The following is a 26,423-nucleotide window of genomic DNA, read 5'->3' as shown; positions in this document are numbered from 1 at the left end:
GGGCCTTAAACTCTGGTGTTGAGTACTACTGGGACCAGCTGAATGAGACTGTCTTCACTGTTCACTCCAGCAGCCGAAGCAGTGAGAGGCCTGGGTGAGTTTGTGAAAGAGGAGGCCCGCCCTCCCTCTGCAACCAGTGGGCTCTGGAGCAGTGCGCTCAGACTGTGCTCCGGGCCCTGTAGCTGCCCGTCCTCAGCCAGAGCAGCTCCTCTTTGATTTGCTTCATGCGTTGAGCTTTTGCACGTGATTTCGTTCGAGAAGAGTGTTTCATGGCTAAGAAAGAGAACAGAACCTCGGCCCTCAGAGCCTTGATTTAAGACCAGCTAGGACACCGTCTAGCCCTCTCATCCTGGCGTGGTATCTGGGCGAGCTGCAGTGAGGAGAGAGGAGCGGACACTGGAGACCGGATGCCCTCCCTAGGAAATTGCTCGTGGGCAGTCTCCCACGTGACCCAGGCCTCAGGGTCCAAGCTGCCCAGAGCTTCAGCCCAGGGACAGACCCTCCCCAGGGGCCAGTGAGAGAGTAGGAACCTGGTACTGATCCTCTCATCACTCAATTCATTAACGAAGACTGGAACATTTTGAGAAAAAGTCCTGGATCGATGATAAAGCCAAAGCAATCACTGCTTCCTAGAGGAAGTACAGGGCACAGCTGGAGGAGTAATCCCCAGAAGCAGCTACAAATAGGAGTGGCTGGTGACTGTCTTGAAAGTCCTGGGCTCCCTCTGCTGCCAGCTCGAGCTGTCCTGAGGGTCAGTGCCTAGGAAATGCCCAAGGAAGGGGGCGTATAGCTTGGGGCCTGGGCCTTACTCATTGGCAGCTGGCGCTCCCTGCTTTAAGGGTCTGTTTTTCAGAAGGCCCCGAAGGAGGACCCCAGAACAGCCTCACAGGAGTCCCGGTGCTTTTCCTCCAAAGTGGACATTCAGTGGAAGTTCCAAGAATTTAAACTGGAATCTTGTCAGCATATAGTTAGAAGGAACGAAAAGCTAAAGAGAGAAAGGGCCCTCTCCCGCTGCTCACCCTTTGTCCCGTGGAGCTCAGCTAGTGGCTTCCTGAATCTAAGGAAGTGTCTTTTAAGATGAGCCATCTCTACCTCCCCAGAAAGGCCCTCGTTGTTTGAGTGACTGGACCAGCTGGGTTTGCAAAACTGGACGGTTCTGCCGCCTCCTTTCATTGTCCCCGGGTGTGGACTGATCTGGAGGAGAAAGGACACAGGCGAGTTCACCGCCATTGGGAGGCAGCCGCAGGAGTGGGCCTCTCAGCCTGCAGGCCCTGGTCCAGGCTGTGCCCTGGGGATTGGCACGGAGCAGGCGGAGCTCTGTGTGGTGTGCTGTCCCCAGCCCTGCCTGACTCCGGTCTGCCTTTCTCTCCGTAGCACCAGCAGAGCCACATGGAGGACAGACAGAGACATGGGCCTGATGAATGCAATTGGGCTGCAGCCCCGGAACCCCACCACCTCAGTGACATCTCAGGGCACCCAGACTCTGGCCCTTCAGCTGCAGAATGCCGAAACACAGACAGAGAGGGAGATCCAGGAGCCGGGGACAGCAGCTTCGGGTCCTGGTGAAGGTAGGAGCCGTGTAACGCTAGAGGGGAAATGAGACCGGGAGAGTGGCGTGGGGTGGGGGCTGGGACCATTCTCACCCCTCCCTGAGGCTCCCGGCCCGTCCACACGGACAGCTGGTGCAGGGCGGGCACCACTGCCGTCAGGGTGAGTGCCCCTCACGTGGTGGCGCCTCCTCGGGCAGGAAGGTCATTCCCCTGATCTGGGTCACTGCTCCGGCAAGGCGAGCTGCTCTCACAGCTTTGTTCAGCCCCACCAAGGACCCTGACCTCCTTATCCTCTAAAACTTGGAGGACCCAGGGTGTTCTTCCGGAGAGAGAGCACAGAGAGTCACCTAGATAGAGAAGACTCCCTGCTGTGAGCTCTCGTTCCAGAGACACGCACCCCAGGCCTCGGGCTTCCGGGGCCACCCCCTAGGGTAGCTTGTCTTCCCCCGCCGCCAGCCTGGCAGAGTCGGGACTGCCACAGGTGAGGCCCTCACACACCCGTGCTTCATGGCCATTTTGTCTGCAGCCTGGCGCGCAGTCAGCCCCTTCCTCTCACCTATTGCAGGTGTGGCTCAGCCAGCTCCGCCCTGGCTCTGCGCTGGCCTCACACTGCTAAGAACCAATTAGCACTTCCCAGCGGTAACGCTCGAGCCCCTTTGGAGTGTGTTGGCAGCTGTGTTAAATAGGCTGTTCTCGCTCAGTCACTGTCCTTACCGCCTACCCCAGCCCCTGGCTGCTCCAGGCTCCAGACAAGGCAGCCTCCAAACAGACCCACATTTCCTAGGTCCGTGTTAAGCCATTTGCTCAAGAGAGACCATGAGAAGAGAGGACAAGTGTGCATCGGGCGAGGAGTAACTAATCTGCCTATGTCACCTCCAGGGAACAGCTTTCCAAACTGCAGCCCCCCAGCAGCGCACTGTCCCTGTCGCTGCCATGAACTGACATTTTTTACAGTTAAGTCCCTTCTTGGTCTGTGGCCCAGGCCACCTCCTGCATCTGTTGGGTGGAAACCCCTTGGTGTAGAGGTAGCGGCTGCAGCAGCCCAACACAGCTCCGAGCCTCACTGAAGAGGAGAGAGCTGGAGCTCCTCCAGCCAGCCCCAGGCGGAAGTCCTTGTCTGAGGCGGCCCCTCTGCCGCGATCTCGTGGCCGTTCACTGACTGTCTTCCATGCGTCAGCCACTGGGGTTGCAAAGACAAATAGGCCTTGGTCCTTCTTCCCCAAGGAACTGGAAGTCTAGAGAGGGAGGCAGGCGCCCAGCAGATAATTGCTTCACATGATAAGGACCTCGGGGCCACAGAGGAGGGGGGGGCCAGCTCCCAACTGTGGGGCTCGGGGAAGACTTCTGGAGGAGGTGACCCTGAGCTGAGTCTTCAAGGATAAGTAGGAAAATGTCAGGCACAGTGGGATGGGGGCAGGGGGCAGGCATTCCTGGCGGAGGGGACAGCAGCTGCAAGGGCACCAAGTTCAAAAACATTACAGTCTGCACTGAGGACCACTCACTAGTGGGCTCTTGTTCGTGGCCTGTCAGCGTGTGTTGAGACTGAGGCTGGATGAGCAGGAAGGGCAGATTACAGGGATCTGGGTCAGAAGTGAGGCCTTCAGCCTGAAAGTGAAGTGCAGCAGGGGCTCCCCACTTGAGAAGAAGAGCATCCACCGGTGTTTTCACCTCCCAAAGAAGCCTCTGATATTTTTTGATTAGCGTCAGCTTATTTCTGACCTCCAGTCAATTATAAGTTCCTTTCTTCCTGTTTCGGGATGGGGATGATGGGCTGGCAGGAGGAGGGAGGTTCTGTTTTCCAGTTTGAGACCAGAACCTGATTCCCTCCCAGTCTCCTCCCTACAAAGTAGAACAGGTGGTGGAGGGCGAGCCCTTCAGAGACCAGAGGCGCCCTTCAGAGACCAGAGGCACTCTTCAGCAGAGGCAGCAGTTGAATAGGCTGTTCTCTAGAACAGGAGCCTTGGCAGGGTAGTTCAGGATGGCTCACTGCATCTGTCTGGCGTGGTGAACTTTGCCTGGAGCTCTGGACCTCCAGCTCTGAAAGGGACAGCATCATAGTCCCTTTCAGAAAGCCCCACACCTAGAAAGAAGTATGGGGAGAAGATGTGTGGAGCATTGACCAATGGGTGTGACTGGCCAGCCTCGTCTCTCCTGGGGCCAGGAGCGTTGTTCTGAGGTGCTTACCCCACTGACCACCATCCACTACTGCCGCTGTGGTAGGCGGACCAGGAATCAAGAGTCTTCTTGGGCTCAGACTTCCTTCCTGGTCCGCTTTCCCCATGTAGCAGGCAGGCACAGCAGCTACACACACACACACACACACAGGCACGCGCGCACGCGCGCACACACAGGCACGCGCGCACACACACACAGGCACGCGCGCGCCTGCCTTCTGTCTCCCAGTTGGCAAAACTACTAGAGGAAACCGCTCATCAAGTTGGTTAACTCTTCTTCTGGGCTTAGCTAGAAGGTGGGGCTGGTGGGGGGATACCCCCCTCTGCATCCCTCCACACACCAGGGCCCAGTCTATTACTGTGGGCAACCAGCTCCACTTGTGGTGATTACCATTCTGTGGGCTGCCCCTCCCCTAGCCCTTTCCCATTGGTTAGCATTGAAGGGTCCCAGGCTGCTCCTCGTTTTCATGTTCTATAAGAATTTTATTAAAATCTATTCAGTTCTGTCTAGGACTTCCCGGAGGAGCCCTCCTCAGGGGGAATTTGCAGGTGTTGGCTTTTTTACTTGTCCAGCTTTAAAGCTTCCCTACCCTGTCACTCAGAAAGGGAGGGGAGGCATTCCCTGGGCTCACTGTTTGCTCCCAGCTCTGATACAGTGCCTGCCTGGCACACAGTGGGCACTCAAGAAGTGTGTGGAATGAATGAATTGAGCAGAGGCAAGGCCCTGCCCCTGAGCTTGGCTGTGCTGCACTATTTGGGGAGCCCATGGCTCTGCCTCTGACCACTGAGAAGGGTTGCCTGGACCTTTTTGTTGTCTGGTGAAGATGACAGACCAGCTGGGCCAGGGAAAAGCAAATGTGAAAAGGGAAGGAAAGGGTGCCCCCTGAGGTCAGGAAGGGCAGCTCCTCCTCTGATGCAATCTGGCTTCCCTCTTCTGGGCAGTGAAACCCCCAGAATTGGGCATTATGGGAAGTTCCTGATCCCACTCTGGCCTCTGCATCCAGAACATACCTTAGAACTTGCCAAGGAGATGATCTCATGTCAACACTAAATCAGTTTACCATTTTTCAGAGACAAAAAGAAATGCTTTTGCTACAGGGAAGGAGACAGCAGAATTAACCCCTGTGGCCGCCACTGCTCCTGGAGCTAATAGCTTGGATCCCTGACCATGGCTGCCACTTCTCTCAGGCCCCAGTGTGTTTTCCTCTTGAAGAATGTGCTGGCTGCCTACCTTGGCTCGCAGCCTTGACTTAGAGTTCCCAAGAGAGAAGCACAGCTCACAGCTCTCTAGGCTGAAGCTACCTACACCCAGCCCTGAGGAAATCGTTTGTGTGTACATTTTAAACTCTTCTATCCTATCTTTTGTGAGTGCTTACTTTATGTCTAGTATTGTATTAGGCACCATGCATCCACAGGTATTGCAGAGGGAATCCGATTCAGAGATGAAGCCATGTCTCTACCCTCAAAAATAAGTCCAGAAAGGAAACAGACGTATAACTGTGTCCCCATAGCAGAAGGGTAACATGTGACCAGTTTTCAGAAGCCCCCTTAAGTCTGGAATGCCTGTAGGCAGCCTGGGAGCCCTTTATTCATCCACACATTCGACAGGTAGACGCCAAGTGCAAGCCCAAAGGTGAATAAAACTTAGTCCGAGACCGTCAGGAACTTAGAGCCCAGAGGGAGAGAACTCTGACGCAGAGAGATGTGGGTCTCTGTGGGGCTCAGGGCAGGAGCAGCCACTCCCAGCTGGGGACCACGGAAGGCAGGGTGAGGGAGGTGGTACTTGTGTTGGCCCTTGAAAACAAGTGGACTTCGGACATGGGGAAATGGGCAGGTGCGTGGCAGGTAGAGCACCCACAGTGTGTGCAGGCAGGGGCGCTGGGCACACAGCAGCGCTGAGTCTCTGGGTTCAGGAAGGGGGATGGTCAGGGAAACAGCTAGGACCTGACCAGAGAGGACCCTTGAATGTCACGGTGAGAGCCTTAACTACTTGAGGACTCTTGGAGCTGCTGGGTTTTGAACAGAGTATGGACTTAACCAGAACTCAGTGGATCAGAGCTGAATTAGAATGGTAATAGCAGCAGCGTGGAGGCTGGGTGGAAAGGAGAGAGAGAAGCAAGAAGACCATTTAGGAAAGACAGCCATAGTTGTGGTGAGAGGTGGCCAGGCCCGGAGCCACTGGCACAGTGGGAAAGGACAGGAGGGCCCAGACCCGAGTGCCAGCAGCAGGGCTAGGACCTAGCTGTGACAGCTCCCCTAAGGCCCCAAGGCAGACCTGTCCTGCCCCTCGAAGTGATCTACAGGAAAAGAGCTGATAGTTCACCGGGCACAGAGCCCAGCCCACTGAGCTCCAATGCCAGCAGGCCGTGGCCCAGCCTACTGCATACCCCAGGCCGGGCTGGGGAGGCCCTCAGTGCATAGCGTTCTTGGAAAACTGTGGCGGTGGCAGTGAGCACAGGGAGGTCCCCATGGGCCCTCTCCAGGTAGCCCTTTTGGCTCACAGGGTAGAAGCTGTGCTGGCACCAAAGCCCTAGGTTGACCTTTCCTCTTACCCCTACCCACTGCTGAACAGCTTTTCCCTTGAGAGAAGTACTCTGAGAGCCCTTCACGTTCTCTTTCCTTCTGCCCTGGGAGTTGGCACTGAGCTGTCTGAGGGGGAAGCATGTCAGGGCAGCTTGCCTTGAGGGGTTGGAGGTGGGAGGGTAGAATTTACTAGAAAATCTGGAGAAAAGCAAGCTGGACATAAGTGAAAGCCCAGGCGGAGTCCCTACTCAGTGCTGGGACAAACTGTCTCACTGAGACCCGGAGGAAGAACTACCAGCACATGCCTGCCAAGCACTCGCAAGGAGGGAGAGATCTAACGGGACTCCGATGCAGCTAAGCTGCAAAACTGGCTGCCTGGAAATCCAGCTCTGACAAGGTGAGCAGGGAGAAGGCACTGGACAGTGTGGGAGCAAAGAAAGTCTTGCAAAGATAGCTGTTGGCAACAAGTACCCCCAAAAAAGTTCAAAACTCACCATCAAAGCTGCCCAAACTGCAAAATCCCAAAGTGGCCAACAGGTAGCCAAAGGAAAAAAATACGTACATAGTTTGGTAGAGCAGCCCTGGCAGCCTGGGAGCCTTGATCATAGTTGCCCACAGGCTTGGGCTGCATGTCTGCCCAGTTGGGGCTGAACACAGGCTGGAGGAAGGTCCCTCAGGGTGGGGTTCTTCCTGCAGGATCCAGGTTATTCACAACAGCCACCATTGACTGAGCACCCGCTGTGTGTCAGGTGCGTAACGGGCGTTACCTCATTCCCTCTGCCCGGCACCATGCAGGCTGGATGTTACATCCCTCTTTTGCAAGTCAGAAGATTGAGGGGTACTTCCCTGGTGGTCCAGTGGTGAAGAATCCGCCTTCCATTGCAGGGGGGACATGGGTTCGATCCCTGGTCGGAGATCTGAGATCCCACATGCCATGGGGCAACTAAGCCCGCATGGCACAACTACTGAGCTCGCCTGCCTCAACAAGAGAGCCCGCGTGCCTCAACAAGAGAGCCCACGCGCCACAACTACAGAGCCCACGTGACCTGGAGCCTGCACGCCACAACTAGAGAGAGAAAACCCGCATGCCACAACTACAGAGAAGCCCGTGCACCACAACTAGAGAAGCCTGCACACTGCAACGAAAGATCCCGCGTGCCTCAACGAAGATCCTGCATGCTGCAACTAAGACCCGACACAGCCAAAAAAAGATAAAAGAAAACAGGAATGTGGGTGGCAAGGGACTTATTCTAGGTCACACAGCTAGTGAGTGGCAGAACTAAGGTCTGAGCCAAAGCCTCGTCTGCTCACAGACAAGGGAATACTCAGGCTTTTGGGGAAAGAGCAGAACCTTCTCTCTTCCTCCCTAGAGGTGCAGACTGAAGCCTCAGGCTGGGGCAGTTGGCTGCCTCTAGTGAAAAATGAGGGTATCAGGCATCCAGCCCCCGGAGAACAGTATGTGGGAAATAACTTGGGAAAGTTGGTGGGTAAAGTGGGACAAGAGGAGAAGACAGAATGCCTTCTAGGGAACAGTTAAAAGTCATCTTCCTCATGTGCTTTTAGGAAGTGACAAACAGAACAACAATGAAGAGAAAGAGCACAGCTTTGAAACGGAGCGGAGCAGACTGTTTGCCTTCTAGCCACACCCCGTATGGTGCCCTCGCTTTCCAAAGACCAGGCAGTGTACCCTGTTCCAGGGCCAGGTCTACCAGGTTACCCGAGACAGGGAGGAGCAGACACAGCCAGCTGTCTGGGCTGCCTGCATTAGATGCATGACCAGTCTGCCTGTGGTGTCCAGAGGGTTAAAACCAGACTCCCAGCTTCTGGTCCAGCCCTGCCGGTTAACCAGCTGAGCAGCCTCGGCCACCTAGGCCTCAGTTTCACCACCTGTAAAACAGAAGTACGAATTACGATTGTTTGGGGAGTCTTATCTAGTTTTCAAGTCCCTGACTTATTCTTTTTTTTTTTTTTTTTGTAATATCTTTATTGGAGTATAATTGCTTTACAATGCTGTGTTAGTTTCTGCTGTTCAACAAAATGAATCAGCTATATGGTATACATGTATCCCCATACCCCCTCCCTCTTGAGCCTCCCTCCCACCCTCCCTATCCCACCCCTCCTATCCCACCCCTCTACGTCATCACAAAGCATCGAGCTGATCTCCCTGTGCTATGCGGCTGCTTCCCACTAGCTATCTATTTTACACTTGGTAGTGTATATAAGTCCATGCCACTCTCTCACTTCGTCCCAGCTTACCCTTCCCCCGCCCGTGTCCTCAAGTCTGGTCTCTACATCTGCATCTTTATTCCTGCCCTGTCACTAGGTTCATCAGTACCATTTTTTTAGATTTCATATATGTGCGTTAGCATACAGTATTTGTTTTTCTCTTTCTGACTTCGCTCTGTATGACAGACTCTAGGTCCATCCACCTCATTACAAATAACTCAGTTTTGTTCTTTTTTATGGCTGAGTAATATTCCATTGTATACATGTGCCACATCTTCTTTATCCATTCGTCTGTCGCCTGACTGATTCTTGAAGTGAGGTATTGGCCCTCTTCTTGTTTCTGCTTTTAGCTGGAATCCCCCAGTTCCTACTAGCAGTGGCCTGCCTGACTCAGAGGCCCAGGCCAGCAGTTAATTCCCTCCCTTCTGCTTTGTGCCTTCCAGGTGAGGGCTCGGAGTACGGTGCCAGCGGGGAAGACGCTCTCAGCAGGATCCAGCGGCTGATGGCGGAAGGGGGCATGACAGCCGTGGTGCAGCGGGAGCAGAGCACCACCATGGCCTCCATGGGTGGTTTCGGCAACAACATCATCGTCAGCCACCGTATTCACCGTAGCTCCCAGACGGGCACCGAGCCTGGGGTCGCGCGCGCCCCCTCGCCCCAGCCCTCCACCTCTCGGGGACTGCTCCCGGAAGCTGGGCAGCTGGCAGAGCGAGGCCTGAGCCCCCGGACAGCCTCCTGGGACCGGCCTGGTACCCCTGCGCGGGACCCACCCCAGGCAGCCCTGCCCGCCTCCTCCCCCGTCCCCCTTCCCAGCGCTGAGGGACCAGCCCTGCACTGCGACCTCACCAATAACAACCACCTTCCCGATGGCGGGGGCAGCAGCCTGGGGGAGGCTGCGGGCCCCAGTGGGGAGCCACGGAACAGGTAGAGACATGTGTGCACTGGTGCCTCCCCTCAAACCGCTGAGCAGAAACCGGACCTCACAGCTGACTGGGAACTATACGCGCAGAAGAGCCGCGGGCTGCGTCAGGAAACAGGAGCGAGAGGGTGGGGGGTCGAGAGGGAGCCCGAGTCAGCCAGTGTGAGGCAGTCAAAGGGGCAAGGCTTGCCTCCGGGGACTAGAACCTTCCAGGATCTGGAGCCCAAGGGAGCCACAGACTGCTGCGCTCAGTGTGAATGGAGGAGGAAGTGGGTATCCCTGCCATGAACCCCCCTTTCTCCTGGTAACAAGGCTCAAGGGACTCAGCCCCGGGCAGAGAGCCCTCAGAAGGGTGAATAGTCTTCCAGATCTGGGCCAAGCCATCCTGGACGGTGGCCAGTGGGCCGGCTTCTCCCTGTTCACCTGTTGGGCAGGCAGAGCCACTAGGAGCCCTAGTGCAGGAGGAGCGGCCTGGCCCCCAGAAACCAGCTCCATCTCTGAGCCTTCCAGAGCTTCAGCCTCTCTTGATCATCTTACCCCACAGAGACCACAGTCAGGGGTCAGGCCAGGCCTCCGGATTCCTGAGGACAGGGACTTCCTGCACTTACTGGTGGGGAACAACCATGGAGTGAATGGGGCATCCTGCTTGCCTGAGACAGGATGGGGTCAAGGGACGGTGGGCAGGTCCTCGCTCAGGAGTGGGGGGTGTAGGCTGGCCAGCCCCCAGCGCTTGTCCACCAAGCTCCTCCTTCCCCACCACCCCCCAAGGCCCTCAGAGCAGCACCTGTGGGTGTCAGTATTAGCTGAGCCTAGGCCAAAGCCAGCCCAAGGCTGGGGGAGGGGATGAGACTCCAGGTCAGAATGTGAGGTCTTGGTCTGTGATTTAAGGTGTTGCATGTGGAATCTTGAACTGTACACGTAGTTTCTAGTGGAGAAATCAAGGCTCTGATTATTTTGTTTTTAGTATGAAAATGTGATTTCTTTTCTGTTTGTAACTCATCATAGAAACATTGTGGTGGGAGGAGAGGGGATAGTCTGACTGCTAATGAGGGAAACACCAAAGATCTACATCATTAAAATGATGACATGCCCCTCACCAGTCTCCTCTCTGTTTATTTCCATGGGGGTTGCGGGGGGGGCGGTAGTGATGGGGGGCCGGGGGAGGACATTGAACTGAGCCGCCCTGGTTCTCCCAGGCACTGTTTATGGTGCTGCTGTCCTCCTAGGTGGGGAGCCCCGTGATGCCTCAGCAGAAGCCACTCAGGTAAGGGCTGCCACCTCTGCTTCATGCTGCGTCTGTGTGCCTCTACCTCCTGCTTCCCAGGGGCCTGCTAAGGACTGGAGCAACCTTCACAGTAACAGGTGGGTAGGTAAGAATGATGGAAGGTTGCTCGTCGTGATTGCTTCCTACCCAGGATGATGGGCCTGGAGTGAAGATGTAACTGGCCAGAAAGCTGGCTCCCCTGCAAGTCCTGGGAAAGCACCCATAATGAGTGTCTGGGTTGGCCAGCAGGGAGCTTGGCCTCATCTACAGTCATCCCCCAAAGATGCCATTTGCTGGCTGCTCAGGTTTCCCTTTACTTTGTGTCTGGACAGCGGCTGAGGGGCGTGCTGTAGTCATGGGCCTTGGCCACTTAGTTTTAAGTCAGAAAGCGGAAGAGGGATGTTTGACCCTGCTCTCCTAGAGGTATACAGGGAAATCAGAGCCACCCCAGGGCTTTTTGCCAGCAACAAGTACTTCTTGCGTACTTTTGTGTGCTTAATTCTGTCCCAGACACTATGGGGCATGCGGAAGTATAGGTTCTGCCCCAGGAGAGGCAAAACCAAAAGATCAAATGGGCAAGCAAATAATACAAAACAGTGTGAAGAGTTATATGGTGAGGAACACTAGAATTTTTTGGAAAACTATTATATTACAGCACACTCTGGACTAAGACACATCAGCTAACTGTGAGACCTTGGGCAGGCCACTTGCCTTTTCTCTTCATTTTCTCCCTCTAGGAGGCAGGGCTTGTACTCTACAACCTCTTAAAGTTATTTCCAACTCTGTAAGAAAAGGCCTCCTTGAAGAGGTGAGATTTGAGCTACGCATTAAAGGATGGAAAGAGAAGGGCGCCCGCTGCAATGCCTGCCCTCCACCCACATACTCCCCCCAGTGGGAGAAAGAATTATGTGGTCCAAGAGTGGGGACTATGAATTTGTTGAGTGTAAACCGTGTGCCAAGGATTCAGTGTTTATTATCTCTCAGTCCTTAGCACTGAAAACCCTCTGAGGTGGGTACTGGTACACCCAGACCACACAACTAAATGGTGGAGCCAGGGTTTGAACCCAGATGGGACCCTGATGTATTCTGTTACCTTGGAAAAGGGGGTATAAGGAGGCTTTCTGGATGAAGTGATCTAAATTCAGTCCTGCCTGGCCTCGCCTCTGTCCTTACTGGCCAAGGATGAACCCAGCCCCTACCTGTACAGAGGCCCCTGTCAACACATTCCGTCCCCACACCAACCTCTTTCCTTAGAAAGCCCTTGCTGTGTGGGTAGAGCCTCCCCAGTAGGGCCTTCATGGGCCCCCCTTGCATATCATGATGAGGTTATGGGGCCAGCGGGGCAGAGCTCAGCAATCCCACTTGGAGATGAGGAAATAGGTTCAGAGCAGTTCTGTGGACCCAAGATGTCTATGGACCCAGTTGGATCAAAAGTAGAGAGTACAGACTAAACCAGGTCCCCTGGTTCCTGTCTCAGCTCTCCACGTTCTGGGATTGGGGGAGGCCAAATGCCCTACACCATAGTAGGGATTTTGGAGAAACTGGAGCAGGTTTGCCTGACAGCTTCTGGAAGAATTCAAGGCAGTGGTTGGAGACTTTTCTATTAAGTTTCTGTGGCCTCCAGTGGGCTTGCTTGTTTCCCCATCTGACAGTTATAAGTGTCTGGCCTTCTGCCAGCCTGTGTGCGTGTGCACACACACACTTTCACCCTCCTAGGAGGACCACCCTCTCCTGGACCCTAGGAGGGATGTGAAAAAGGGAAACCAGTGAGTGCAGACTGTCATCTAATTGTCATATGAACCAACCAAGCCTGTTTCCTCATCTGTGAAGTGGGAGCAAGAACAATAGGGCTTTTTCATTCTTTGGTTATGGGAATCATGGGAGACCAGATCATTCATGTAAAGGACCATGGCTTCTCACCGTAGCCGACTGCCAACTCTAGCCGTCGCCTTGGGGAGCGTTAGGACCCGACCTCTGCCTCATTGTTCAGCACAGAGGGCTCCCACACCAAGAGCCCCAAAGGGCTGCTTCTTGCCTGAGTTCCCGCCCCTTCTCTGGCAGCTCCTGCTGCCTCCTCCACTGGTGCGGCCTCCACCTCCCCCCCACACACAGCCCCCCGCCCAACCCTTGGGGGAGGGTGGAGGAGGGGCGGGACTTGAGTTGTTTTTCCAAGAGAAGAACCCATCCGTCTTAAGGTTAATCGGGTGTTTGCGCTCAGAGAGTTTGGGGTGACAGGCCCGGGCGTTGTGGGAGCGAGTCGGACCTTGGCCGGCCCAAGGAAGGGCCATCTCAGAGGGAGGCAGAAACGCTGGAGCCTGGGCAAGCGGAGCAGAGCCGCCAAGGTCAGGGCCGAGGTGGAGCTCTCCGAGGTGCTGAAGCCTCCCTGCTCTCAGTCCGGCGAGCGCCCCAGTGGACCCTCCTGCTCGGTGCAGGCAAGGCCCCAAGTCCCAAGGCTCCAGCCCGCGCGGTTCCCGGACACTTCAAGAGACCAGCAGCTCGCCCTCTGGGGTCTCGTTCCGGGCTCTGCTCCAGGTGACCTTGGGCACTCGGCTTTCCCGCACAGGCATCGGTGAACCTGCCCTCCAGGCTGCGACTGGATGAGCGGCGTGTCCTTTCTCGGGGCTGGAGAAAGGGTGCGCACCCACGCCCCGGCTTGGAGCGCGGGAGCAGGGAACAGGGCGGCAGGAATGGGGGGCGGGCGGGGTTGTGTGCGATGAGCCGGCTCCTCTCTCCCTGGGGACCGTTGCCTGGCTTCTCTCTCCAGCTCCTTCCCAGGCCCCGACGGCGCCCCTCTTCTGTGGCTCCCCGGTAGCCAATACGCAGCCTCGAGGCTCGAAACTGCCGGCCTTCGGCTCTCTGCCCCGACGGAACCGGGGCGGCAGAGCCGACCCCAGCCACCCATAACCTCCTGTTGGGGTCAAACACTCGCGCCTCCGTGGTCCAGCTGCGAGCCGGGCAGTATAAAGAGTGAAGTCCGGGCGGGGCGCGAGACCACCTACCGGTCCCTGGGGCTTGGTCAGAGCGGAGACGGGAACGCAGCCAGACGGGGCTGCCAGCTCCCTTCCTAGCCCGCGAGGGGGCGCCGCGTCCCCATGACAACGCGGACACCCCACCCCACCCCCAGCCTCCCGGGAAGGCAGCGCCCCCCGCTAAGCAGCACTGCTGACCGTGGTTGGTAACCCCCATAGTGCCCGAGTGGAGAGCTGCCGGCCGGCTCCAGGGAGGGGCGCGCGTAGCTGGGGTCCCCGACGCCCGGGGTGGTAGCCCCCGCGCGTCCCCGTTGGGTGGCCGGCCCGGGGCGGGCGGCGCGGCCCCACCAGGATTGGCTGCTTCCCCGTGACATCACGCGGCTCGGGGAAAAGTGCGAGCGTGAGCGCGAGTCGGAGCCACAGCGCTGGGAGCTGCGGGCGGAGCAGGGGCCGCCCCTCTGCACCCCGTCCCCGCCCCCGGCCCGCGGCCCGGCCGCCCGCCCCACCCGCTGGCCCGCGGGGCCACCCGCCAGTCCAGCCGTCTGTCAGGTGCGAGGGGAACTGGGCGGAGGTGTCTGGTAAGTGACTCCGCGGCAGCGCGGGGGCGGGGACTCGGTTGGGAGAGAAGGACGCGTGGCTTCTGGACCCTCTGAGGCGCCCCGAGGCGGGCCCGACTGGGCCAGGGCCTCAGGCTCCTTCGGGGGCGAGCGCGGTGCTGGGAGCTCCAGAGGGCCCGTGGGCGAGGGGCCCGCTGGAAGCAAGGCCCGGAGTCGCTCGGAGGCTTCTCAGGGTGCGCCTCTCGGAAGGAATGGACTCTCAGTGGGTCGGGTGGTGGTGGTGGTGTGTGTGCCCGCCCACGGCCCGCCAGGAGCCAGGGGCAGCCGTCGGGGACGGGACCCCGCACTTCTGCCCTCCTCTGGCAGCTCTGCAGGGCGCCGGGCGCTGGAGCCCCAAAGAGCCTTTTTCCCGCCCGTCTCCCCGCCCCCCACCCCACAGCGCTGCCAGCCCACTCCAGTCCGTGGAGTCCTCCATCAGCGACCTTGAACTCCGACGGAAAACACCACTGCCCTCTCCTGGTGCCCCTCCCCCCTCCAAGACTCCCCACCTCCGTTGCCCAGGCTCAGAGACTGGGAGGTCCAGCGCCAAGCCCGGAGCCCCATGGCGGAAGCTTCAGGCGCAATGTTGGTGCCAAATCCCCTGCGCGCTTTCTCCTTCCCCGCAACTCCTGAGTCTCCTCTCCCGCCCCAGGGACAGATCCAGAGACCGCAGCCTTCCCGGAGCCCTAGAGTGAACGCCTAGGAATCGAGGACCCACCCCCACCCCCGGCGTCCAGGGAACACGCTCCCATCGTGTCCGGGAAAGGGGGGGCTCCAGGACCCGGGAAAGCACTGTGCCCACGCCCAGAGGCTGCAGGAACCGCGCTCTAGGGAGTTGGGGGAGGGCGGGGCACGGGAGAGCCGGGTCCCCTTCGACAACCACGGAGACATGGAGGAGCCTCCGGATGGCCCCAGTAATAATTCCCAACGAGGCCCGACCAAGCCCAGGGCTTGAGAAACAGGGTGTCCACGCCAGCCGCTGGGGCCGGGCTGTGCCTCTTCGGCGGGGTTCAGGGCTAGGAGTGTGGGATGGGGAAGAATTTTACACACGCCTGACCCAAGCCCCGCTGGGCCTCCCCATTATGGAGGTGCTTCCCGCACCCTCCTGCCAGGCAGACTGGGCGCCCTTTGGCGATAACTGCGCAGTGGGCACACTGAGCTGAACCTAGCGTCCCGCAAGCCGGGTTGAGAGACTCTAGCAGCAGCCCCTCGACAGAAGTCAGTCCCAGCCTGGGACTCTGCACCGCAGCACTGGGGACGCAGACACCACAGGACTCTCTGCTAAGACGACGCCCCCAAGGTCAGGGGGTCTGTCGCAGCCCAGATTGTAGTCCGGTCTTGTCCTCCTGCCGGCGACTCTGCCCCATGCACAGGCGGGGCGCCATCTAGACACCGATTGGCCCGACCTTCTTCGTACTCAGACAGCAGAAGTCTGGGCTGAGGCTCCCTACAGGGGCGTTTAGAATGTGGCGGGTCACCCACTGTGGGACCTGCATTTGCTCGTGTACACAAGCTCACAGGTACAGGCACACCCGAACCGTGTGCATCCCCCAGGCCGCAGCACTCCAGGCGCACACACGCATGCACATGCACGTGTCCACACCGCGCGAGCATGCTCACATGCACACGGGCGCACTGGTATCCAGGCGTGGCCCAGCGCGCGCACACACGCACATGCAGACAGCTACTAGCTTCTACTCGAGCTCCCCAGTAATCACACACAAACAGAACTCGCAGTCGCCTTCCCGCCCACACTTTCCTCGCCGCGTGAGGGGTGGAATCAGGCGCCCTTAACTTTCCCACCATTGAACCCCGTGCGGAGCCAAAGGCAGCTACGGGGTGAGGCCTGGCGAGGGGGCCCCAAGTCCCTCCCCTGGGAGGCCCGGCCTGGGACCTCCACTGCTTTCCCAGTCACCTTGGAGTTGGGGGCGGTGGCGAATAGCGGCCATCCTCTCCAGGTCCGGAGCTGGCGCCCAGGGACCGACATTGCCATCTAGCGGTGCGCACATGCCTGGGCGGCGGCTGCTCGCCTCCCCAGGTTTCGGGCGGGCGTGCGTCCCAGAGAAACGCCCCAGAAGAGGGTGCAGTCAGAACGTCTGCGGGTGACCCCCAGGGGTCCAGAAAGATAGTTTGGGTGGGGAACAGGGAGAGTGCCTTGCCGTGTCTGCAGCTGGCAGCTTCCCCAAGAGGGCCCAGAGAGGGACTAAACCCTTGGCTACCTGGTTGGAGATAAGCTGTCCAGATGGAGACAAGAGGTCTCTTTTCTTCTGGGAAAGCTAAGTGTGGGAGCTGGCAGTGAATGAGAAGGGGCCCTACCCAGGCCTCCCCTGACCCACCCCTAGTGGTGTGGTTTTGAGGAGGGGAGAGCAGAGTCAGGAAATCAACTCTAGAGGCAGTAGCACCTTGCAGTTAAGAAGGTGGCTCCTGGGTTCTAATCCTGCCCCCGCCCCTGCTTACACACTGGGTGACTTTAAGCAAGTTAATTAACATTATCCTCATCTGTAAGAAGATACTTACTTCAGTAAGATGAAGATACTTATAGCACCTGCCTTTTCAGGCTGCTGTAGGAATTAAACCCGATAATCTGTATAAAAAGCTCAGAGGGATTCCTGACTCATAATTAACACTCAATAAACAAGAGCGATTATGTTTTTCCTATTTGGTACCTCCAGCCCCTTTCTGATCTCACTGGCCTGTGTCCTGACCCTGGGAGGCTAGAACGAGGGTTTCCTTGGGGCTGGCTGACGGGTCACTCCTGCCCACCCTGTGCCTACGGGCAGGTGCCTGGAAGGACAGCCTCTCCACGCTGGGTGCCTCTGCCCTCCCGCCCCTCCTCAGAGGGTGGTGCCTGCGGTTCCATTTTGGAGTCTCTCAGCACTGAAAAGGGCTGTCAGAGACCCCCCCCCCCGCCCCCCAGGAGAGGGCAGTATCTGGTCTTTGCCCTTGATTCCTCTGCGACCTTGGGGGTGGCACCACCCCTCTGTGAGCCTCTCCTGTGAACCAAGGATTTGGGCATGAGAACTGAAACTACCAGGCCAGGAGGCTGGGTCTGGGTCTGCCTCTGCGTCTAGTGTCTGCATCTGCATCTGTGATGGTGGCTTAAGGAGACTGAAGCCAGGCTTGGAGAGGGGGCGTCACCCCGGCACCTGGCTCCAGCCTGCAGTGCACGTTAATGCTGGAGATGGAGTTGAGTTGCTGACCCCCATTGCTGCCGGAGGGAGGCTGCCCCAGGACAGACATCCTCTCTGTTTTGCAGATGAGAAAGAGAGAAGCAGGAAGGTGAGGTGGCTTGTGCAAAGCCACACAGCTAAGACCCTGCTGGCCGTGGAGCCTGGGCTGTGGGGCGCATGCTCCTTCCTCCACACCCCACTGTCTCTCCTCTGCATCCCTCACACAGACGCACAGAACTGCATATACGACAGGGAGCTGCGGGGCTGGCATGGCTGTGATGGGCCCCTGTGCGTGTGTAATGGTGCGCATGTTGGCGGGTGTGAAGGAGGCTGGGCTGAGCGGCTGCCCTGGCACAGTGTCCTGGGCGTGGGCCTCCCTCACACGTAGGGGAGAGGAAGAGGGGGAGGAGATGTGAAGAGGCTCTGGGGAGGAGCCTCGTGCTTGGAGGACCCCAGCTGGGGCGCCGTGGTGTGTACCGGTGGGCCGAGGGGTACCCTCAGGGGCTGGCCACAGGCTCCCCTCCTGCAGCCCCTCTCTTCCCTGTGGGACACTCGCTCACCCTTTGGGTTCCCTGTCAGGCCTTGGGGAGGGCACTGGCCCCTGGGAAGCCATGTGTGTCTTTCCTCAGCTGATGGGCCCTTTAGGCTTCTGATTCTTTACAGGTCTTAGCCCCTGGCTGCTGACAGACCCCAGCTACCCTTGCACTGCATCCCCATGACCGGGGGATGGGGGAGGGCTCCGGGAGGGGTTGCCACAGTGGCATTTTCCTCCTCCTCCTTCTTGGATTCCTAGTTCCATGTCACCTCTTCTGGTCCTCTGGGAAGACTTCCCCAAGGTGGGATCACTGACTCTTGTGGCTCTTTGGGCCTCCCTCTACCAGAACCCTTAGCTCTGGGACAGCAACGTGAGATCAAGGAGCTGTGGAACCTTGGGCAGTTTATTTAACATCTCCGTGCCTTACTTTCCTCATCTGTTAGTAAAAAATAACAGTATCCGGGACTTTCCTGGCGGTCCAGTGGTTAAGACTCCGTGCTTCCACTGCAGGCGGCTCGGGTTCAATCCCTGGTTGGGGAACTAAGATCCTGCCTGCTGAGCCACATGCCCCCCCCCCCAAAAAAAAAACAAAACAAAAACAACACAGTATCTACTTCATAGGTTTGTTATGAGGATGAAATGAATGAATACTTATAAAAAGTGTAGAAAGTGCCCGGCACTGAGTAGGCAATAAATGTTAGCTGGTAGTATACACTCTTGCCTTTGTCCCTAGTGCCTTCTGTAGGGATTGGAGGGCAGGTCCCCGGTAATGTTTGGTTAAGAAATGACCAGATGGGTAAATGAATGAATACCTCTGACCGGAGCCACATACTGATATCTGGGACCTCTCTTCCCCCCACCCCTCCACCCACACTGGTGTTCTGTCCATGCCTTACACATGCCTCAGGGCCTTTGCTCTTGCCATTGCCCTTGACTAGGCCACTCTCTGCAGCTCTTCTTGTGGCTGCCTTCTCCTCATTATCCAGATCACCTCCTCGGAGAGGCCTTCGCTGATCACCCCTCTGACTCACTCACCATCACCTGCCCTTGTTTTCTTTCTAGCACCTTTTTGTTGCTCACATGTTTGTACGTCTCCCCTGATAGGGTTGTAAGCTCCGCGAGAGTGGGGGCTGCGTGTGTCTCCTTCACTCTGTAACCCCAGCATAACCCCAGCGCCTACAACAGTGCTTGTACGAGAGTAGGCACTCAATAAAGGATGAATGACCGGACACAGGAGGAAGTGATGGGACAGAGTTCTCTAAGGACGGAGTTCTGCAGGATGATGATGCTTCTCTGTCGCCTTGACTCCCGTGCACCACCCCCCACCCCTCTAGGCCACTTCAACCATTCACCCCTCTCCTCTCTCCTTCCTCCTCCAGACGCTGCCCGCCCACTGCTGCTAGCCAAAATGGCGAACTTCACACCGGTCAATGGCAGCTCGGGCAACCAGTCTGTGCGCCTGGTCACGTCAACCCATAACCGCTATGAGACAGTGGAGATGGTGTTCATTGCCACGGTGACAGGCTCATTGAGCCTCGTGACTGTCGTGGGCAACATCCTGGTGATGCTATCCATCAAAGTCAACAGGCAACTGCAGACGGTCAACAACTACTTCCTCTTCAGCCTGGCATGTGCTGATCTCATCATAGGCGCTTTCTCCATGAACCTCTACACCGTGTACATCATCAAGGGCTACTGGCCTCTGGGTGCCGTGGTGTGTGACCTGTGGCTGGCCCTGGACTATGTGGTGAGCAATGCCTCCGTCATGAACCTGCTGATCATCAGCTTTGACCGGTACTTCTGCGTCACCAAGCCCCTCACCTACCCAGCGCGGCGTACCACCAAGATGGCGGGCCTCATGATTGCCGCTGCCTGGGTCCTGTCCTTCGTGCTCTGGGCGCCTGCCATCTTGTTCTGGCAGTTTGTGGTGGGCAAGCGGACGGTGCCAGACAACCAGTGCTTCATCCAGTTTTTGTCCAACCCGGCGGTGACCTTCGGCACGGCCATCGCCGCCTTCTACCTGCCTGTGGTCATCATGACGGTGCTCTACATCCACATCTCCCTGGCCAGTCGCAGCCGAGTTCACAAGCACCGGCCCGAAGGCCCTAAGGAGAAGAAGGCCAAGACCCTGGCCTTCCTCAAGAGCCCCCTGATGAAGCAGAGTGTCAAGAAACCGCCCCCAGGAGAAGCTTCTCGGGGGGAGCTGCGCAACGGGAAGCTAGAGGAGGCCCCTCCACCGGTCCTCCCCCCCCCACCACGCCCAGTGGCTGACAAGGACACCTCCAATGAGTCCAGCTCTGGCAGTGCCACCCAGAACACCAAGGAACGACCACCCACAGAGCTGTCAACCACAGAGGCCACCACGCCCGCCACACCTGCACCTCCCCTGCAGCCACGGACCCTCAATCCGGCCTCCAAATGGTCCAAGATCCAGATTGTGACAAAGCAGACAGGCAACGAGTGTGTGACAGCCATCGAGATTGTGCCTGCCACGCCGGCCGGCATGCGTCCGGCGGCCAACGTGGCCCGTAAGTTTGCCAGCATCGCCCGCAACCAGGTGCGCAAGAAGCGGCAGATGGCAGCCCGGGAGCGCAAGGTGACTCGGACCATCTTTGCCATTCTGCTAGCCTTCATCCTCACCTGGACGCCCTACAATGTCATGGTCCTGGTGAACACCTTCTGCCAGAGCTGCATCCCTGACACCGTGTGGTCCATTGGCTACTGGCTCTGCTACGTCAACAGCACCATCAACCCGGCCTGCTATGCCCTCTGCAATGCCACCTTTAAAAAGACCTTCAGGCACCTGCTGCTATGCCAGTATCGGAACATCGGCACTGCCAGGTAGGCAGGTAGGGGTGCCACTGGAGGTGCTGGTGTGTGCGCTGGGGACCACGTGTCAGCTGCTGCCAGGGAGAGATGTGGAGGCGCTTCTCAGTGTTCATGTTTGCTGAAGAGAACTGATGTTCCCGAGACCCCGTGAGGCTCAGGAAGAGGCTCTGGCTGGATTCAGAGACCAGGTCTCTGCTCAGGCCAAGGAGGATCAGCCCCAGGAAGTGACCAAACTGGACAGTCTGACCCATGTCTCTTGTCCTGCCTCAGGGAGCTGGGGAGCACTGGCCTGTGTGGGCACCTGCCCCACTGTGACCAGCCAGCGTGGCTGGAAGAACGGACATCTGGAGGGGAGCAGAGCCCAGCACCCCTCTGGGAGGAGCAAAGGGGCCAATGCTTGGGAAAGGAGGCTCAGGAAGGGAAGGGTCCCCCATCCTGCTGTAATCGGTGCTTTCTGCCCCCCTATACCCCGCATGTAGGCTCAGCCTCCTCCTCCTATATCTCACTCCAGGGGCAGAAATCTCCCCTTGCTGCAGCTACTCAGCAGGGCTCTGGTTGGGTGGGTGGGTCGGTGGGTGAGCTGGCTGGAGGCCAGGCAGAGTGGGCTCTGAGCACACCCCCTACAGCACTACCCTGGTCACATTCAGGATGGGCTAGTGGGGAGATCAGGGGTTCACTCAGGAACTGGGGTCTGGCCACCTACCTCCCCAGGCTGAGCTGAGTGGCCCCTGTCATTCTGAAGAGTTGCCCTCCCTCCCCAAGGAGCGGGCTTGGCTCGGGTCACACATAGTGAAGGTGGGGCTGTGGTGAGTGGTATTCACGGCTGGCCTCTGCAGTGTGAGGGACGCCCTGGTGGGTCACCAGGGAGAAAACGGGGGTGGACTTGACCCACACACAGGCTTCAGTGACAGTTGGGGCGGGGCTGGTGAGGCAGGCAAGTGACCCCCACCTCTCCTCTCCCAACTGACGGAACCTTCTGGATTGGCAGTGGGCTGGACCAAAAGACCTTTACCTGGGGGAAACTGAGATGGGGGGAATCAGTTCTAGCGAGTCTCCTGGGTTCCCTCCCCCAGCCCTGGCCCCTGGAGAAACAGGACTGAGAGGCTCAGGGGACTCGATGGGGGGCACCCTTCCAGGGGTCAGTAGGGGGCCCTGGAAGGAATTTTCATAACTGTTTTTCCTCCATGAGCTCTGGGGGGCACTCACCGCCAAGTCTTCAACCCCCTGAAAGCCACCGTTCCCTCCAGCCCTGTCTTTCCTCCATTCTCCCACCTCCAACAAATCACCACAGCAAACTTCCTGGGAAGGGGCTTTTATATATTAAAAGAAAGCTTTTATTGGGGGGAAAAAAAAAAAAGACATTTATTTTTTTCTTAGTAATGGCATCGTTGGGGGAAGAAGAAAAGTGGGTACAGGGGAATCAAATCCCTTTGGGCGAGGCTCAAGCTGCCCAGAATCCCTTGTCCCTCCCCACTTTGGGCACTTGGGGTGGGTGTGGGCAAGTGAAAGGGAAGAAGCAGGGCATGATTGATAAAGCTAACGAGCAGGCAAAAGGCACTGGTGGGTTATATCCTGGGCCGGTAGAGGGAGGGCGTGGGCCAGGCCTCCGAGTAAAGCCAGGGGCTCCTTGGCATCCAGGCCTGGCCGCTAGTCCTTTCCCTTCCCTTTCTTGGCTGTAAAACAAGAAAGAAAGACCGCATTAGCAGGGTTTGGGTGACCCACTGGAGAACCCCTTCCCCCCAACAAAGACATTAGAGAAAAGAAAATTCTGCCCCCTGGTGGTTCTCTATCAGCTAGCCTGGAAGCCTGTGGGACAGGACAGCCATTATGATGCTGGACATTCCTCACTCCCCCAGCTTAGACTTTGGGGATCAGAAAACCTTCAAGTTCCCGGTCTCAGTCCTGGTCCCAGCAGCCCTGGACAACAGCCTCAGTCCCCTCACCTGAGAAGTGGGCAGATTCCCCTCTGCCCTGTTGGCCTCCAGGGCTGCTGTGAGTCAGGAATGAAGCTAAGGGAAAGAGGAAGTAAGGACCGTGAAGTCCCTTCCCATATAGAAACTGCCCCCACCTGCTGGAGAGATGACAAAGCCAAGCCATTCCAGTACGATTTCCCTGAATCCCAAGCCAAAGACTCCAACAGAACAGCTGACTTTGTCCTTACTTGAGCCAGGATTTCAACCTCCTGAGCACCCTCTGCGGGGCCCTCAGTACCGCCCACCTGAGGTGTCTCTACCTACAGGGAAACCCGGTAGAGACACGTCAAAAATTCACTGGCCGGGATCCAAAACTTCAGGCTTTACCACTCCCTTCACAGGTAGGGGCAGCCACCTGTGATGACCCCACCCCCCCTGCCCCCTTTGCTAACCTTTGGCCTTGGCTTTGGTCTTGGGGGTGCAGGGCTTGGTCACACGGATGGTCTCCTGGCACTGGGCATTGTACCGCGCCTTCTTCAGGGTGCCTTGGCGGGCTTTGGTGCCTGTGCCCCCATCACATGCCCCCCAGCTCTCAAACTTGTACTTGCAGTCGGCTGGCGGGAGAGTGCCCGGGTCAGAGCTGGGTGGCCTAACCTGTGGCCCCCTCCACGGGTCTGCTCAGGTCCCCGCGAGGCTGGGCCCCCTGCCTACCCTCCGCCTGCGCCCCACCTCACCTCCAAACTCCTTCTTCCAGTTACAGGGCACCCGGCACCGGATGCGTTGCGTCTGGGCCCCGCAGGTGCCCTCGCGGAAACCCACGCCGCAGTCCTTGCTGCTGGGGGTGCAGGGACCCCAGGTCCACTCCGCGCACTCGCTCCCCGGGCCTCCCTTCTTCACTTTGTCTACAACGCATGGGGAACAGAGCTCAGGACCCGGGCCAGGAGAGACTCACTCGGAGACCCCTTCCAGGAGTCCGGCCTCGGAACCGAGGCTGCCGGTCTCACCTGCCCGGCTCCAGCCCTCCTTAAACCCCCCCACCCTCCGTATCACCTTTCTTTTTGGCCACCGCGGAGGTGAGCGCCAGCAGGGCGAGGAGGGAGAGGAGGAGGAAGCCTCGGCGCTGCATCCTGGGGGTAGAGCACGGGTCAGAGTTCCCACTGGGGGCCGCAGGCGCGAACCTCCCACCCCCTTTCCCCAGTTTCCAGGCCCAAAGTGTCGGGCTGCTACTGTGGTGGCGGCGGACTTGGGGGGCTGGCCCCTCGCCGCCAGCCGGGGCGCAAAGCGGGAGGAGTCTCCCCAGGGGCCGCCTGGAGCCCGGGACGCAGCTCAGACCCCCACCCCGCCTCCAGCCCCCAGATCGGCAGCGGCCGAGGGGCCGAAGCCGCCGCGCGCCCCCCGGGGCCCCGCACGCTCACTCGCTCGCTGCCCGCGCTGCTTCGCTCCCTCCCGCGCCGGGCCCGTCCCGCTCCGGCCTCCGCGGCCCCTTTTGTCTCCAGAACCGGTCTGAGCCGGTCACATGGGCCCCCGCCCCCTCCCCCCCACCGACGAAGGACCTGCCCCGCCCCCTCCCCTCAAACCCGCGCCGCCCCCCGACCCCGGCGTCCCCGCCTCCGCTCCCTTCCCGAGCCCCCCGCGCCTCTACCCCCTCTTCCCGCCGCTCGGCCCCACACCCTCGCCTCGCCTCGCCCGGCCGGTGCCCTCCGCCCTCAGACGCCGGGCTCTCCTGGCGTCCCCATCCCCAGCCCCGGGTCTCCGTCCTGTCCCGGCACCCCCTGTCCCCAGCCCCCAATCTCGCGCTCCCTCGGTCCAGGCCCCTGTTTGTCGTCCCCCGCCCTCTGCCCCCTCCTCGGGGCCGTCCCCTTTCCCCTCTGGACGCCAGCTTCCCTTCATGGCCACGGAGCCTTAGGTGGAGACCAGGAGGGAGCACGGAGCCCCGGGTGTGTCACAGGTCCCGGCGCGGGGCCCGCGTTCGAGCCTGTGTGCGGCTCTGTCCGTCGAGCCCCGGGTGCAGTGATTAACCCCGTCGAGGCCCCGCTCCGCCTCCCAGGGCCCGCTCGACTCTCAGCGCCCCTTAGATGCTGGGGAAGGAGCGCCAGCCCCCGCCTCGGGTCGCTTCACCAGGTGTGCAGTGAGATGCTCTGCTCAGTGTCGGGAGGGGGTTCGGACGGGGGACCCCAGAAAAGCGCAGGGGTCGGAAGGGCGCGGAGGCCGCTGCGCCTTTCTCCACGCGCAGGTTGGCGGGGGGCAGGGGAGTTGGGGAAGGAGGAGCCCGCAGGCCTGGATTTGGTTAAGATTTAGAGCCGACAGCAGCCGTCTGAGAAGTTCCAGACGCGGCCCGGCAGCGGCTGCAAACGCCCACCCCTTCTGAGCCTGGACGCTCGGGGATCACCTCATCCGACCCCCTAAACAGCGAAAGCAGTTGAGGCCAGGAGGAGGGGGCTTGCCCCAGGCCACGGGGCGACCGGGCCCAAGAACCCGGGCCTCGCCCCCGCTCCACCTCTTTCACTTTCATTGTTATCTTCCCCGCGGGAAGCGGGAAGCAGGAGGAAATCAGCTCCTCCCCCGGCCACGACCAGCGCGGCAGCCAGGCAGGGGTCAGGTCCCGGGCAGCCCCTCGGACCCCACCCCGAAACGGGCACCAGGATCCCTCGAAATGAGTCTGGGTCTGGGTCGACGGTGTCCAGTCCCCCACCCGGACGATAACCCAACAGCTCCCGCTGCTTCTGGAAGACCTCCCCCACAAAAAAAGAAAAGCGGAAAGGAAAAAAAATCCACTTTACTGAGTCACACCCAGCTGTAAACATGTCACCGTGAAAGCCCCCCCCCCGCCCCCCAGGCCACACAGTCGGAGGTGAAATGACTGGGTTTGGGAGGAGGGTCACCGGGTAGGTGCTAAGCAGGGCGGCGGGCAGGCAGATGTAGCAGGCTCCGTGTTTCCGGGAAGAAGCCCTGGGGGCGGGGGTAGGGGGGTGTCAGGGCAGGAGAGGGGCCCAAGCTCCCAGGAGCCTCAGAGTGAGGGTCCTAAAGGACCCGGAGGCTTAGGAAGCGTCTTCCTGGGGGCTCCCTCACGGGGCCTCAAGGCCCTCTGCCCTCCGGGCTGCGTGCCCTCAACTCCAGGGCACCCATTGCAGGGAAGGTGAGGCCCCCCCCCCAGCCCCCCCAATGGTCTGCCCAGCCCAGTCCAGTTTCCTGGTCCCCTGTGAGCCTCTGGGTTAGGCTGTGGCCTCAGGGGACTGGGTGAGAACCCCCCCCCCCCCAGCCCCCAGCTCTTCAGAGTCCAGCCCTAGGTCTGGGCAGCTCCTCAGGGAGCAGCACAGGGCTTCTTCCCTGGGGCCTGGATCCCGGGTCCCTCTGGCCATCCGACTGGAATGTGGCAGTGAGGTGGGCGAGGAGGGGTCTGGTCCTCTGGCGGCCCGTGCCTCCTGCTGCGCCGTTGGCCTCACACAGCCGTCTCCTGGTCCTCCCGCTGGATCATCTGGTAGTGCTGCCGGTTCTCCAGGTACGCGGCCAGTTCCGTGTCCTGAGCCTTCTCAGCCCGCTGCCGGGGAGTGTCGCCCTGGATGAGGGGGAGCTGCCATCACCTCAGGGACCTGTCGGCCCCAGCAGGCTTAGAAGACAGGGGCTCTTCCCTCGGGGAGCAGCCAACTCTTGCTGGCTCAGGTTCTCGGGGTCTGGACTGTGTTGGTTGAAGGACAGCTTTGAATCCCCAGAGGCGGCCCTCCCCCAGACTCCCCTCTCCCCGGGCTGGAGTTTGG

General features: G+C 59.0%; 4 protein-coding genes across 15 annotated transcripts in view; 2 read left to right on the top strand and 2 right to left on the bottom strand.

Annotated features, from left to right (window-relative positions):
- AMBRA1 (autophagy and beclin 1 regulator 1) overlaps positions 1-10,478 on the top strand; it is a 182,561-nt gene extending 172,083 nt beyond the window's left edge. For all 8 annotated transcript variants that reach the window (XM_068555246.1, XM_068555249.1, XM_068555248.1 and 5 more), the window contains 3 exons: positions 2-94; positions 1,375-1,568; positions 8,917-10,478. In XM_068555246.1, coding sequence (XP_068411347.1) covers positions 2-94; positions 1,375-1,568; positions 8,917-9,401 — 772 coding nt within the window. In that variant the 3' untranslated portion in view covers positions 9,402-10,478. The remainder of the gene's footprint in view (position 1; positions 95-1,374; positions 1,569-8,916) is intronic.
- Positions 10,479-19,334: 8,856 nt separating this feature from the next.
- On the top strand, positions 19,335-20,771 carry CHRM4 (cholinergic receptor muscarinic 4). Its single transcript, XM_068555641.1, has one exon. The coding sequence runs from the start codon at positions 19,335-19,337 to the stop codon at positions 20,769-20,771; it is 1,437 nt and encodes a 478-aa protein (XP_068411742.1).
- A 1,329-nt stretch (positions 20,772-22,100) lies between these two features.
- On the bottom strand, positions 22,101-24,157 carry MDK (midkine). Of its 2 annotated transcripts, XM_068555587.1 has the most exons (6): positions 24,084-24,157; positions 23,719-23,795; positions 23,403-23,570; positions 23,121-23,282; positions 22,699-22,764; positions 22,101-22,428 (listed from the first exon to the last, which is right to left on the bottom strand). In XM_068555587.1, exons 2-6 carry the CDS (start codon positions 23,792-23,794, stop codon positions 22,403-22,405), a joined length of 498 nt encoding a protein of 165 aa, XP_068411688.1. In that variant the 5' UTR covers position 23,795; positions 24,084-24,157; the 3' UTR covers positions 22,101-22,402. The 2 variants fall into 2 exon arrangements, with proteins under 2 accessions (XP_068411688.1, XP_068411689.1); XM_068555588.1 differs by lacking the exon at positions 22,699-22,764.
- A 1,287-nt stretch (positions 24,158-25,444) lies between these two features.
- Positions 25,445-26,423, bottom strand: part of DGKZ (diacylglycerol kinase zeta) — a 30,708-nt gene continuing 29,729 nt past the window's right edge. For all 4 annotated transcript variants that reach the window (XM_068554346.1, XM_068554347.1, XM_068554344.1 and 1 more), the window contains one exon: positions 25,445-26,224. In XM_068554346.1, coding sequence (XP_068410447.1) covers positions 26,108-26,224 — 117 coding nt within the window. In that variant the 3' untranslated portion in view covers positions 25,445-26,107. The remainder of the gene's footprint in view (positions 26,225-26,423) is intronic.

The sequence above is a fragment of the Eschrichtius robustus genome, chromosome 11, assembly GCF_028021215.1.
Source record: "Eschrichtius robustus isolate mEscRob2 chromosome 11, mEscRob2.pri, whole genome shotgun sequence".
NCBI lineage: Eukaryota > Metazoa > Chordata > Mammalia > Artiodactyla > Eschrichtiidae > Eschrichtius > Eschrichtius robustus.
Note: the sequence above shows the minus strand (reverse complement) of the source record. Positions and strands in the feature narration are given on the sequence as shown.